This window comes from Lepisosteus platostomus, chromosome 10, assembly GCF_059453375.1.
Source record: "Lepisosteus platostomus isolate fLepPlt1 chromosome 10, fLepPlt1.hap1, whole genome shotgun sequence".
In the NCBI taxonomy this organism is placed as follows: domain Eukaryota; kingdom Metazoa; phylum Chordata; class Actinopteri; order Semionotiformes; family Lepisosteidae; genus Lepisosteus; species Lepisosteus platostomus.
In genome coordinates, this window is record NC_142620.1 from 13,140,980 (window position 1) to 13,155,447 (window position 14,468).

At 39.7% G+C, this 14,468-nt stretch overlaps 1 protein-coding gene across 1 annotated transcript in view; it reads right to left on the minus strand.

Moving 5' to 3' along the window:
• Positions 1-14,468, minus strand: part of nid2a (nidogen 2a (osteonidogen)) — a 36,481-nt gene that overhangs the window by 18,133 nt on the left and 3,880 nt on the right. Inside the window, exons 2-8 of the mRNA XM_088648296.1 lie at positions 13,548-13,850; positions 9,805-10,046; positions 8,327-8,997; positions 5,365-5,514; positions 3,423-3,668; positions 2,542-2,742; positions 846-1,073 (exon numbers count right to left, since the gene is read on the minus strand). Of these exons, the coding sequence (XP_088504422.1) occupies positions 846-1,073; positions 2,542-2,742; positions 3,423-3,668; positions 5,365-5,514; positions 8,327-8,997; positions 9,805-10,046; positions 13,548-13,850 (2,041 nt within the window). The remainder of the gene's footprint in view (positions 1-845; positions 1,074-2,541; positions 2,743-3,422; positions 3,669-5,364; positions 5,515-8,326; positions 8,998-9,804; positions 10,047-13,547; positions 13,851-14,468) is intronic.

Genomic DNA, 14,468 nt, shown 5'->3' on the forward strand with positions numbered 1-14,468 from the left:
AAAAATTGTTACTGCGCTTTCACAATGACGTTAAATTTGGATATTTAAAAGCATACATTTACCAAAATCACAAACCTAACCTTCAGAATATACCTGGAAGAGCCTGATTTCGGGAGAGCAGGTAATGTGTGGGTAAAGTTGTTTGTTGTATGCATATAAGTTAAAAGAAAGGCTTGTTACACTCATTGTCTGTCATCCTGTAGAGATTAAATCCTAGAAAGATTCAATGCCAAAGCTGTCACAGATATGCACAGCTCTATGCCCCTTGCAATACAGTGCTACTTTTCACAACCAGGTTGCAGACGTACATAGTAACTAATCAATAAAGAATAATCATGCATTAAGAGACACAACAAAAATAAACGTTTCCACACAGACTTCTTCGTGAGCCCACTGTTACAGAACAAGAGGTTAGGCTGTAACAAACTGTTGCAGACTCACTCAAGGAGCTAAAAATGATGATGAATCATTTGAAAATGATGAAATGATGAATTGGGTTGGAACAAAGAAACGTTATTCCCAGACTGAAAAGTAGAAAAGAAAAACAACATTTTGACCTGACTTCCTCAGGTGTAGGCTCAACAGCTAAAACGTGGTGTTTTTTCTACTTTTCTGTGTGGAACTTACTTGGTCGCTTGCAGCCAACACTCGCTGATGCAAACTTCTTTAAACTGGGATGTTAAACCAAGGCCACAAACTCTGCTCTGTAGCTGATGCCACATCATCTATAATTGCTACCATATTTCAGTAATGACTGGCTCTCCTATTTACGAACACAGCTCTAGGCTGCACACTGCTGATCAGCACTGACACACTGGGTGGGGACCCTCACGGGGACAGCCTACCTCCGAAGGGCCCGATCTGGCTTGTGACGGCGAATCTGAGGGTGTGTTCCTCCTTGGTGTACATGATGAAGACGCGCTCCACCGAGAGCTGCCTCATCGCCGGGCCGCCCTGAGGGCCGTGTCGACAGTCCCGGTAAGTCACGTTCTGACGCAGCTGGTAGGAGAACGTCTCGGACCCCTGCTCCAAGGACATCACCTTGTACTGACGCACAGAGGAGGATGTCACCACTGGGCAGAGAACAGAGACAGAGAAAACAATTACCAAGCGCTCACGGCCTCATCTGCCACACACAAAGGGCAGGGAATGGCTCTGGAGTGTCTGATTCCAGTCGCTAGCCTTACGATTCCTTCAGGCGCCCAGAAGTTACTGTAAGTCATATAATCGGGTTCAGCTGCAAGACATCCTCATGCAAGCAAGAATATTTTCCTACATAAACAACTCAGTGCAAACATTAAGAATGTGAAATTGTACCTAAGAATATAAAAGCTGAAACACGTGGAGGTAGGTGGTTCTATAATAATGAGGTTTAGAACTTCCTGGTTACCAAGGATTATTATATGTGAGTTTTTTAAAGTTATATTAAAAATTACAGTTCTTAATCATTAGAAAGCTGGTACAAAATAAATACCAAAGGCCTTGAAGATTATTGATGATCTGAAGATTTTATCCGTCTAATTCTTATGCTCTCCTGTTGCCCAACTGTGGACACCATAGTGCACTTCAAGAGTTAAATGTGATCATATTTCCTGGTGCTATCTGCCCGGACATGCAATTAAACCTGCTTTAAAGCACATCAACATCTGATCTTTTCCTCTAAAATGAAAAACAATACCCGAGCAGACACAGTAACAGACACTAAAGATTTATTTTGAGTTTATCCCTGTAGCTAAATCACTGATTCTTATCTCTAAATGATAAAAGAAAATTTTAGTTTTTTTTAGAGATAAGCGCCAGATGAGATATACATCTGTGTAAACAGGAAACATTCTGTGCAAGGCTACACTGATTAAAGTAAGACAATCCCTTAAATAAAGTGCAGGTAGTTCTAGTAATCTGCATTTCTAAATGTACAATTCTTGACACATACCATAGTATTCTACAGGGTATACTTTTGTTCATACATTGGCTTGGTCCTCCATACCTTTGACTATGGGGTTATTTAAGAAACAGCCTCAAAGTGCATTCCTGAGAGCCCTGACAAGTCACAATAAGCACAATAAGTACAATTCAGCAATAAGGCTTGTAACTGGAGCTCCTTTCAGTACACACTTCAGAAAACATTTCTCCATGATTACCTGGTACTCTTTACATAAAGGACCCATGTCTCAATGATACTTCTTAATATTCAGTTCTCTGCTTCGATTATCACCTCATATTGCAGTAACTTCCTACATCCCAGTACTACTGTTTATAATCCCATGACCCATTTTAACTAGATTTTTGGTTGTAACTCTTTTCATTTTGTGAAGATGTTGTCAGTAATATTCCACCGTGACAGATATTTCTAAATTCAGGACACAATCCTTAGCTCTTGACCAGGTTGTTACTGAAAAGGACAATTGGCTCTGAAACTTTCCTAGCAAATGAAAGTTATAAAACATCACTTCATTATGAAGTGTTCTCATGAATTACGTTCATGGTATTTAAATGCCCGTGACAGTGGTACATGTGAACATCATCCACACAATACTGTACCTGATGGGTGGTAGTGGTAAGTCTCCTTGAAAGGTTCAATCTGTACAGTAGCACCAGGAGGGACAAAGGGTATTTCCCCATTGATACGAGTGTCCACAGTGAGGTAGTTATGGGCGTCCAGCCCCTGGGCCGTCTGGACAATACTGAGACGCTGATTGCCAGGGTAGAAAGTCACTTCAGCATAGCGTGTAAACTCAGCTCCTGTGGGAAAGGGCACACAGCAGTTCTATCATGTGATCAATTCTGGCAGATTCACCTGCACAATTTCTCTAAAGGGGATTTTGTCCATAGAGGGACTGTTTAAAAGCAGACCTCTTGCTGCTAATTAACAGACATGACAGCTTTGACTGGCTGTCTTTTCAACAGGATGCAAGGTCAGGCTGGGGGCTCGGGAATCTCAAGAGGCTGCAACTGATGAGGCCAGCAGCAGGCGAGACAGCCTGCTCAGCTCCTCTCTGCTCACTGTCACAGCAGTGCTATACTGCAGAGAGTCCTCTGGGAAGCAAAGACACACCAAAGCTTTTCAAATAACTTGTTAAAGTGAGCTCACCTGATGCCTGTTGTAATGATAGTTTTGTCTAAGAATAAAAAAAATATGAAAAGTTGATGACTATGTAAAATGTAGATAATTACAGTAGATGATACTCTTCATACATTCTCAGAAAGCTTCCTGGTGAGGCACGAGTCTGTAGTCTATCCCAGAAGCTAGATGTGATACCAGCTTGGATCACATTCCAACACAGGGCACAATTAAGATTAATTTAGCCAGGGTTTCTTTGGAATTGGGGAGAAAACCGACAGACCCAGTGAAATTAAGATAACAGCATCATTACAGAAAAGAGATATCACGGTCAGCCTTTCCTCAGGTCCCACACTTATACCTGTGACACTGAAGCCATTTTCACTGCCCTGCAGCTCCAGGGCAAAGAGCCAGCCAAAAAGCCCCCCGATGGTCGAGAGAGGCATCAGTGCCCAGCCAGCAGGCTCTGGGATCTGGCTGATGGCAGTGTAGGCACGCCCATCACTCACAACCACATAGGCATGCAAATCCACGCTGCTCAGATCCACTGGAGTGGCACCAACCAACACCTGGCCACTCACCCTGCCATTCACACGCTGAGGGGCTCCTGCAGGACACAGAACAACACCCATAGTTAAAACAATCGGGCAGACAAAAGAAACGCAGGGCCAGAGAGTTCTTGGCTTTCAAAGCTCAACTACCGTTTCACCGTTGGCTGCTCAGTTTTTGAACATTATCATCACCATGTCAGCCATTTTAGCAAATGTTAACAGGCTGGAAGGCAGAAGTGGGGTATACAGAAGTACAGACTCAGAAAGTGCAAAGTAGTGCTACAGTCATTAACAAGCATAGGATTTTTTCTTGCCACAACGAACAAAGCTAACAAAAAATATGAGAACTAGAAATGCAAATTCATAATTCATCTTTTTCAAATCTGCAGTCCTTTCCAATAGCAAATGTATTGTCTTCAAAAGAGCTGTTTGTTTTTTTTACTTATTCATGTCCTGCATTCTCCCTGAAATGATAAGATAAGCTCCCGGGTTGCTGTTATTCAAAATTTTGACAAACGTTTTTCCTTTGGAATGACTGAAATTATAATAATGACACGGCTTACATCTGAGAAGAACCTTGTGTGTTAACATAAAAAAAAAACAGTTGTTCAACGTCAACAAGGGCAAATTTACCACAAACCTTACATTTTTCTTAAGTATATAGCTCTACCACATAAGACATGAATGCCAAGACATGTTCCTGGTGTTGTTTATGTGAGGAAGAGTTAAAAGACAGCAGGAAGATGTTAGGATATTAGTTCAGTCTGTGAACAAGGAAATGTGTGCCACATGAAGCAGTCCTCAAGAATCCAGTGCAGTGTGAGTATGAAAGGCTTTTTTTAAAAAAGCATCACAACGTCAAAAGTGTTGATTTGGCAGGAAATAACTGTAGACCATCAACACGATGACGTTCTTCATTGCCTGCCAGGCTGGAATGAAGCCTGAGTGTGCTCAATTTGCAGCAGCTCATCTGTCTGAGCGCTGACTTAAGACTGAAAGATATTAAAAAATGTAAAGCTGTCCAGACTGCAATGAAATCCTGCTGCGAACAGTATTTTTAAAAAATATAGTGGGTTAACATGAATAAAGAAAGTAGGACTTACGGAGATAGGGGACAGAAGATATGGGGTTCAATAGGATTTTTTTCCTTTTTATTTTAAAATAATATTACTTTATATATTTATAAATGAAATGTTCTTATTGAAGAATATTCTCTTTTGTGTCATTCCAACACCATCTACTATCTAGCTTATGAACTATTCCACACAGAAGTGTCGGCTATGATCTTTGGAAGTCTTCTCCTAAAATAAATGTGTTTTACTGAAGGCTTACTCTATAGAAAAGAGCAATACACGTCTAAGAAACAGAATACAGCAAATAAATGCATAGCACTATGAAACTTGTTTTTATAAAGCATAATTTTTCCAAGCAAATAGGCAAAAAAAAACAATCCTAAGAATGTTCATTATAGGTTCATTTACAATATTGTGCTTGAAATAATGAAACTAGTAGAAAATGTGAGGACTAAACTGCAGTAGTAGTTTCAAGGTCTTAGGAAGCAACATTGATTTCAATTTCTAAGTCAATGTCTAAGAATTTTCATTCAACAGGAAAACACACATTTTTAATCCAAAAGGAACATTGAGTCATTAAAATCCAGACTCATGACTCATTATGCAGATTCATATTCATCTTACAGTAGGTACAGATGCTTTGGCCACAAAACTTTCTTATGGTATTGCCAGTACTTACCATTGGGCAAACAGTGTCTTCCATTTCCATAGTAACCAGACTGACAGTGGCAGCAGAATCCCGATGAGTAATCAGTGCAATATCCATACTGGGAGCAATGCTGCTGAAATTTAGAACAGGTTTCCTTGTTTTCAGTGCTGTACTCAATTACTGCAGAGAGAGGGTAGAAAGAGCACGGTATTACAGAAAAGGCACACCGTGTGTCAAACTAATGACAATGCAGTTGACAGGGCTATTTATCGCCTTTTTAGAATACAGGCCATGACATGATAACAGAAAATAAACAAACTTAACTAGATATTTTTTACAATTTCTGAAACTGTACATCCTAGGACAAATAAGTCGCAGCACAACTGTCATCATGGTTTTTTGCAAAATATTTGCATTTTTGTGCAGAGTTCTACATAATAAGTACATAGAAAAGTTTATAAACGAGAAGAGTCGATTCAGTCAATCTAGTTTCTTTGGTTGAAGCAACTGATCGATCCAAGAATCTCATTTAACTGTTTCTTGAAAAAAGCTACGATACAAACTTTGATAAGAAATGACGTTATTGTTTTTCAGTAATGAAATGTTTTGGTTTGTTTTTAAGTCACTCCGTATTAGAGTGTTGTGTGTAAGTTACATGAAAAATTGACAGACCTTAATTCTTAATATTGGATCTTTCTGGAAGCCTCTTTAATATTTATTATCTAAATTCCATACACATAAATTTAAAAAAAAGCTTGAAACCACTTTACATGTAACCTGCGTGACACTAGACCTAGGCTCCTCTGGAAGCTGACACAGGTTCTAGACTATATAGCAGAGAAGCATGTGTGTTCAGGTGTGTGAGGGGTCCTTGTTATGAGTTGCCCTGCTATGCTTTCCCCCCCTCAAAGGTTGTTGGGGACGTACATAAAATTTCCCTCATTTTAGTATATCATTTTTGATTTGGTGACTTTCTAGTATCCTGCATTTTGCACAGCTGGTGGTGAACATGAGCAAGGATGACTTGAATCTGCGGAACAATGGGCTACAGGCACAGTGTAAATAATAGTGCAAGGGTTGAATGTAGGCAGCATAGTACTATTGATAATCCTACAATATTAAGCCATATCTCAAGATAATATCATATAAACAAGTGTTTGGTTAAGATACGTTTGTTTAAAATATTGGCTTGAAATGTTGGTACATTAAAGAGATTGGGAAGTCAAGACAAAAGTGAGTGATAAGAGTAAAAATGGTTTAGAAATGTGCGTACATGTACAGTAATGCACTCTACTGTATTTGGGTAGCTACGTGTGAAACACACACCTAGTCTGTCTCATGGTTCCTAACCCCACTCTATTCTGATGATTTCTATTGGAAAAGGGCCCCTACATTAAGTCGCATATTTAAGTTTCTACTTTCTAGTCCCTAGCCCTGATATACGATACATCAGGGACCACCTGCACTCAGGGCATTAGTGTCTGGACTCTTATCACACACTAGCTGTGAATAGTGGGATCCTACCACTCAGATATTAGATCCAAAAGGGACTATTAAGAGTTAATTTTATTAAGATTTTTGAGCTACTAAGTCAGACTTGTTTTATTATTTACTAACATTAATATTTTTTTCTAACTGCATGCACTTTGCTTCTTCTGTCTGTTCCTCATTCCATTCCTGATTGCTCCCGAAAGTGTCCACTTGACAATACATTGAATTTGCGCAAATAGAAGACTTTTGCCCAGAAAGCAAAATGATTTCTATTAGCGAGACAGATATAATCATATTTCCAGATTGGTAATACTGCCCCGCTACAATATATCCCCGTAGACAGTGGACAATGCAGTCATCATCAGGATTCAAATACAGTATATTGCTCTGTAGCCATTGGAATACAGATTTTCAAATTTCATTACAAAAGGCATGTCAATTATTTGAAAATTCTTGAATTTAACTATGAGGCAAAATATGAAAAAATGGCATTCCTCTAGATATCTGTTTTGTCTTGGCACTGTGACTCCATGTCTGGATATTACATTTCCTGATGACTATAAGCATTTCCCTGTGTGTGCCTCCACTCTGTTTACAATCATTTTAAACTTCCTGGCTGCCCATGTTTTCTCCCCTCTACAGTAAAGCAGACCAAAGACCAACATAAAACACAGTCTCCTTTCAAACAATCAACATAAAAAACTCCAGACATATTCATTAGAGTAACACTGTGTAGGCATTGGGAACAGTGCAATGTTTCCCACTTCACAGCGAGACAGACCTTGGTCTGCGAAGTTAGACATTTTATTAGCCACTTCCGAGGACAGGGCTGCTTGAGTAATTAAACAGGGGATTAAGTATCTCATCCTTGTCTAAATTTAGAATGCACCCCCTTATCATTGGGTTTCTGCTCAAAAATTCTAAAAATATGCATTTTAGTTTGTGATTCACAAACAACAATTTTAAATTTGGATAAAAAAAAGAATCTAAATTAATATTTATGCAAGACAGACTTTGCCAAGAACAGTGTTATTTAGGATCTGTAAAAGGAGACATTTGTTGTATTAAAATCTCAGCCTGTGATTCCCAGGCTTTTTATTTATAAATTTAGAGCACCCAATTATTGATCTTTTAATAACCTCCCAATTTGGAATTGCTAGTTGTAAATCAATCCAGCTTTATCACTATGGCCTATGTACATGCTTTATTCTGAATGGTGTTCCGTCAGGGCCATGTACAGTACCATTCAAAAGTCCTGCTGTGCCCAGAGAAGAAATACCATCAACAAGAGGAGGAATGCAACTATTGCTGAACAAGTCAACAAGCTCACAAGCTCTCAACGAGATACAGATTACCCCCTGCTCAACTGAAACCATCTCAGGCAAGAGAGTGCAGAATCAGTTCAAGGAATCCCAGTCACACTCAGAAGTTACCAGAGGTCCTGGGGAGCCACAGAAGAGGACCCAACAGCACCGTAAAAATGTCAAAGGAAAGGCCTTACCCCCACTGTCAAAGTTTACAACTTCATCCACACTGACGACGTGTCCGCCTGGGTTGTGAGGGGGTGTGCTCTCCAGGATGGGGACCACTTCGCCAATGGGATAGACTGACAGCAAGTCCAGCTCAGCGGGGGCAGGCTGGGAGGTGGACGGCTCAGGCGCCTTGCCGTCTTCAGAGGGAAGATTTCTGAGCTGGGGATTTGCCCTGGGACCGGAAGCTCTAGACAGGGAAGCTTGGGTGGCAGGGACTTCCATCCAAGGGGGCTCCGTTTGAAGGTCGGTGTTGGAGGCCTCTGGATATAGACGGTCGAGCTCTGAGTCAGGCCCGTTTTCGGCCACGGAATAAGGGGGCGGCTGCACAGAAGCAGGGCCCAGCTCTTGGGTCCCGGGATAGGAGGGAAGAAGGACTGTCGGCTTTTTTGAAGCCAGATCAGGAAGGTCTGTGGTTGGATACTCAAGGTCTGTTTCACCTTCATAGTCCTCCTCAGGGTAATCCTCTTCAGGATAGTCTGGCTCAGGCTGCAAGGGACCATTGGAGGCACTCTCCAGAGCTGGGGCCACGGGGCCATGCTCGGCATGAACTCCCCCAGCCACTGCAGGCACAACATTGGGCAGGGTGAAACTGCTCCCCATGTGGAAGAGCCAAAGCCCTTGAACACCTGAGTTTCCCACCCTGCAGAATCGGAAAGTAACAGCATTGAGATCATGTATGTGGGCAAGCAGTACCACCAAGAACACGTCTGCTGTGAACAATAAAAGTAATATGACACTAGCATTCATCAACGAAGAAGTGTAGAAACTAAACCACAGAGTAAAAGCCCACAACTGTCCAAACAGCACAAAAGAAAATTCAATCAACAGTAATTTTTTACTACAGCTTTACTATTCAGATTCTATGGGGAAGTTAGGGTGCAAGACAGTCAAATCTGCAGGTCAGTCAAGGTTTAAATGCATTATCACATAATCAATATTACTAACCTTTCACACAACTATACATAAGCCCAAATGTATGCAAGTAAAAAATTCTTATTAAAGTAAATTCACACTAATAGCTTTATTATTATTATTTCAGTACTGTAAAAAATACAAAAGTACACTATTACAATATTATTATTACAGCATACTCTACGGTACTCTAAAAATTAAAGTGTAATTCAAGCGCGCTGAAAAATACTGACAGCAACAGAAGATGCAACTTGAAATTAAGGGAAATTAATTTTGTATTTCCCAGATAGTAAAAAGGATTTTATATTGGCTTATGGAGAAAATGCCAGTCAGCAGAGCATTCCAGCAACTAAAGGCCAGATAGCAAAGATTGTCCTGTACTTAATTTATCATTTTAATTCTTTCCACAAACTAAAAAGCTGCAAAAAAGAGCCTCAACTCAAAACAATTCTGCTTTTGATGAAAACGTGGCCTTTGAAGATTTGCGTCTATCTTTGCCAATATGCTTCTGCTGGTTCCAAAACCGTTTACTTACTGATAAAGGTCCTTGACAGTCTGCTCTGTGCTGGTGACACTGTAGTAAGGCCCCTCCGTGCGTGAGAATATCAGGTAGGTAATCTCTCCCCTGCTGAAGCCCACACGGGCAGGCAGCTCCAGATGGACATTGTAAGACTCTTTGGGACGGGTGCCAAAGAACTGGAGCCCATCCTCGGGGTAGAGGAACAGTGCATACGTGTTGGTCTCATCATATGCAAGCACTGCCTGGAAAGTGTTCACCTAAACATGGGAAACCACACGTCAACATACACTGTACAGTAAATTACACTTGAAGCCATGCTAACTATGGTAGCCATGATAACAGAGAGAACTATTTTGAAGCTGAATGGTCCTGAAGTATTGGAAGTAGATGTTGTACAGTTCATAGTCAAGCAGTAGACTCTTAAAATAATACCAGAATAATGAAAATTCAAGCCCTAAAGATCACAATAGTAACCACACATCGATTTGTAAGTAAATAGGAGCATGCGCCTCAGATTATGACTATTCATCACAGAAAAAACAGAAATTAATCAAAATGCAGATTATCTTCGCAGGTAAAAAGAATGATCTTAACAGCATTTCTTAGGAATCTGCTGAATGGTAACAGATGTAAGTTTATGCAACTAAAATAATTTGATTTCAATATTCCACAAAATGTAAAGGAGCACTGCAGATGAAGTTTATGCAGTTACTTAGAAGTAAGAGAAACAGTAACACAGAGTCTCCTGTTAACTGCATTCTAGATGACAGCATTTCAGCATGTACACACAGTTCCCTCACTGCAGACTGTGTCCCCCACCTACAGGTTATCAAACCTCATTTAAACAGAAAAGGTCTTGGGATTATTCAGAACTTAACCTGGATAGTGAATATTTTCTGAAGTGATATGTTTTGTTTTTCAGTTTTTTTACTAGTCTGGTGTGTAGGTCTAACAGTTGAAACTTTGTTGTTGATGGATTTTTATCTTCTTTTATCTGAGGTTAACAGAAGGGTCACCATAGCCACTCAAACAGGCGGCCTTCATTGAAATTTTGACCAAGTTTAGGGAGAATGACTTTTGCAATAGTTGATTTGACATCGGATGCTTGTGCAAATGGCTCTCTTTTCCTCAAAGAGAGACTCAATTTGTGTTGCCTCTCCTCCAGTGGAAACCCCTCCATATTGTTGTCCCCCAGCGGGAGAGCAGCATCTGGCCAGGACTGGATAGAAAACCGCACGTCAAATTCCACAGATCTGAACCCCGAGCTCTCATCAGAAAACCACACTGCCTCCAAGCAATGTTCAAGCACGTCTATAAACAAGATTGCTTAAAGATGTTATTCTAAACAATTAGGCACCCACACGTGGCTGAGAACAGATGGCTCTGGCTGAGGTTGACAGTTTTTGCAAGTTGTCTGATGGCATGGCGTACCTCTGAAACCGGAAGCACAGCAGGTTGAAGGCTAGCTTTGGAAAAAACGCAAAAACAAACCTGCTGGTTTAATCTTAAAGAGTTTGTATAATTGCCAACTCCCTCTAATATCTCTACCTTGAAGCAGTGGGAAGGTGGGTGGTTGGGGAAGTTATGTTATCTGCAGCAGGAAGTGATGAAGAAGTTATGAAACTATGCAACAGAGATAGTAGAGAAAAATCTGCTAATAAAATGTGGTGGTACCGTACAGGAGTCAAATCTCCTGATGCCACAAGATGGGCACTGAGTAATGCAAAACATTAACACAGTAATAAACCTGAACAAGACTGAAACAGATACGGACTCAATTACAGAATATTGCCTGAAGGAGGATTAGCTGTAGATACTTTATATCCATAAAGCAAACTCATTACTGTCTTCCAGTTTGAATACAGATGGCTCATTTCATAGAAATGAAAAAAAAAACTTTAAAAAAAGGTTAAAAATGAGAAGGCTTCACGTATTTAATTTGTTTGGTTGTTAATGTGAGTGCTGTCAGTGTTTCCTTAATGGCCTATGAATTTTAATCTCGTTTCATTATGTTTGATTTTTAGAATATCATCAGGCCATGGAGATTTACAGTATATTACATTCACCTATTGACTCCAAACACTCATGCCTATTCTATGTTGAAAATATTTAATTCAGGTACATTCCTTAGAATGAGGCCTGCTGCTAGTTACTTCCTTACTATGTTTCTCTGTGTTTTTGTAATGTGCAGCATTAGAAATACATACAGTATTAGTGAAAATACATAGCAAATCAGCTTATATTACTAATACCTTGCATGTGAACAATTGGTAATTGTCAGTCTACCTCATCAAGTCCTCTACTTTTCTGTCAATCTTAATGCACTGCTATTAATACTGAAAATACAGAGACGAGCTCATATTAAATTGGTCTCATACAATCGAACATGAAAACTTTCTCCAACACAGCCATCTTATCCCTCAGCTGAACAGAAAATAATAATTTAATCTGTTCGTTCAAAGCAGGCTCAAGTAGGGACCTGTGTGAGTGTGAAAACTGCAAAAGAACAAGTAGAGTTTATTTGTACACCAAAAAGTAGAAAGAAATTTTGGCTGTGGGGTCAGGTGTGAGCCTTTTTCTTTTTTATTCAACCAGCGTATGATGACCATCCCTAAAATCAATTTTTAAGACTGTATAGAAAAGCTGTAACAACTTGTGTTGATTAAAAGTCTCACTCATAAAACACTTTTACACAAAAAAAAGTTTTTTTCTCTTTTATGTATTTGTGTATTCATTCACCATTCCTCACATACTAAGTCTGCTCTAATCATTTTCTTGTGATGCCCCACAATTCAGGAAGTTTAAGTTATAAGTTCTTTACCTGAAAGAAGTGCTAAATTGATCCAATTAAAGTTTAATTTAACCAATTTATCCTTTCACCATGGCACTGGGCTCTTGACAATTTAATGACATAGAAAACCTGCGTGATTTCAGATCTTCCTAACCAGACTTGGGAACACCTGTGTCATCTCAACAGCTGCAATAAGTATTTAATGTGGGGTTACAGATGTTTCACATGGATAAATCTCAGACATTTAAAACAAGTGCTTACTTACTGTGTAAACACTGTGTTTATCCTTCTGCATTTTAGCACTTTTTCCAATAAATCTGAGATTTTCAGTTATTGGACATACTTTTACTCATAAGAAATGTCTTTAATGTTTGAAGGTCTCAAAGAATCAGATTAAGAACAGAACTCAATTTTTGCTATGGGCACCAGGCTGCAGCTGTACACTAGGTTTCTATGTAGAACACAGAACTTTCTTTCAGCACTATTTTCCCCAAAGACTTGATGCTTAAATAATGCAATATTATACTACAGCAGTACTGCTCAAAAATGTATATAGCATAAACATGAATTTTGGCATTTCCATGCTAAAAACAATTCTATAGGATGTGAATTCTATAAATTGAAATGCAGATATTTTTTAATCACATGTATGCACAATACAGAATGTACACAAGACACCAATTAGAAGGAGTGAACTGATGATTCACTAGCGAAGTTCTACTTACATGATGGCTATTCAGATTGTTTTAAATCTGTTTGTGAGCAAGAGAGAAGCTTTTTTAATGTGGCTGACTGATGCATCCTAATGCGTCCTTTAAGCGAACTATTGCTGTCTCCTCTCTCTCTCTCAGCAATACACCTGACCCTTGTTGTTTTAACAAGCAGTATGGTATCTGGCCGCTGTATTTGTGGAGCAAATATTTATTCTAAGCCTAAAAGAGTAACTTGATGAACATGGTGACCATACCCTGTTGGAAGGCTCAGAGTTATGGGTCAGCTCCTCGTAAAGGCCTACGTTCTCCCAGGTGGCGATAACGGCGTGGGTGGGTGTGAAGTTGCTGTCTGGAAACCCTCTCTTGACCTCCTCTCCAGCCCGCAGTAAGACGCTGGGGGACTCGTCCAGTCGGTAAAAGACTGTGCCTTTCCCCTTGCTGGTGTCGATATCAGCCAGGAAGGGTGCAATGACTGGGAAGTCCGTGGGAAAGCCGTCGTCCACATACTGTGTCTCCCGGGGAAGATCCTGAGCTGAGATGATTCCATTGGTGGCCACCTGAAAAAGAGATCAAATGCCAGCCAAACAAGATGTTAATTTTGACAAACAAAGTACCTATCTGAACACATTTGTTCTGCGTTTTGATAAGCTTTTTGTGTTTTTGAGGAAAATCGCATAGGGGAGTTCTGTTGACCTAGTTAACCTATTGTTAACTAATGTAACTAATCTAGTGTTTGTTCATTTGTTTCCTGATCCATACTGTATGATTCAGATAGTATTGGTTTTCCTAGAAGATTTTACCTCTTAGTCTTGGTATATTCCCCCTTATTCCTCATTATTCCAGTTAAGGAATCTGAAACTTCAGCTGCTCAGTGACTTGCTCACTGTTGTTAACTAATTAGTTCTCACAGCTTGATAGTTTAAACAAACTGTGAGATTTTTTTCCAGTTTAGGATGAGGTTACAAACGTAAGAAAAACAACTGGAAGATGACAGAATTAAGTACTTCACTGCCATTTAGGGAGTCTAATTGTAACTATTCAGTTGGACATTTGGCATAGCTCCAATCCCTTAAATCATGAGAATTGTGTCTAATGCACATGAATAATTATTTTAACATGCAATATATTGTGCAAGGAAAGAGAAATGGTTGGCAAAGTCTGTTCATAGCAGTACT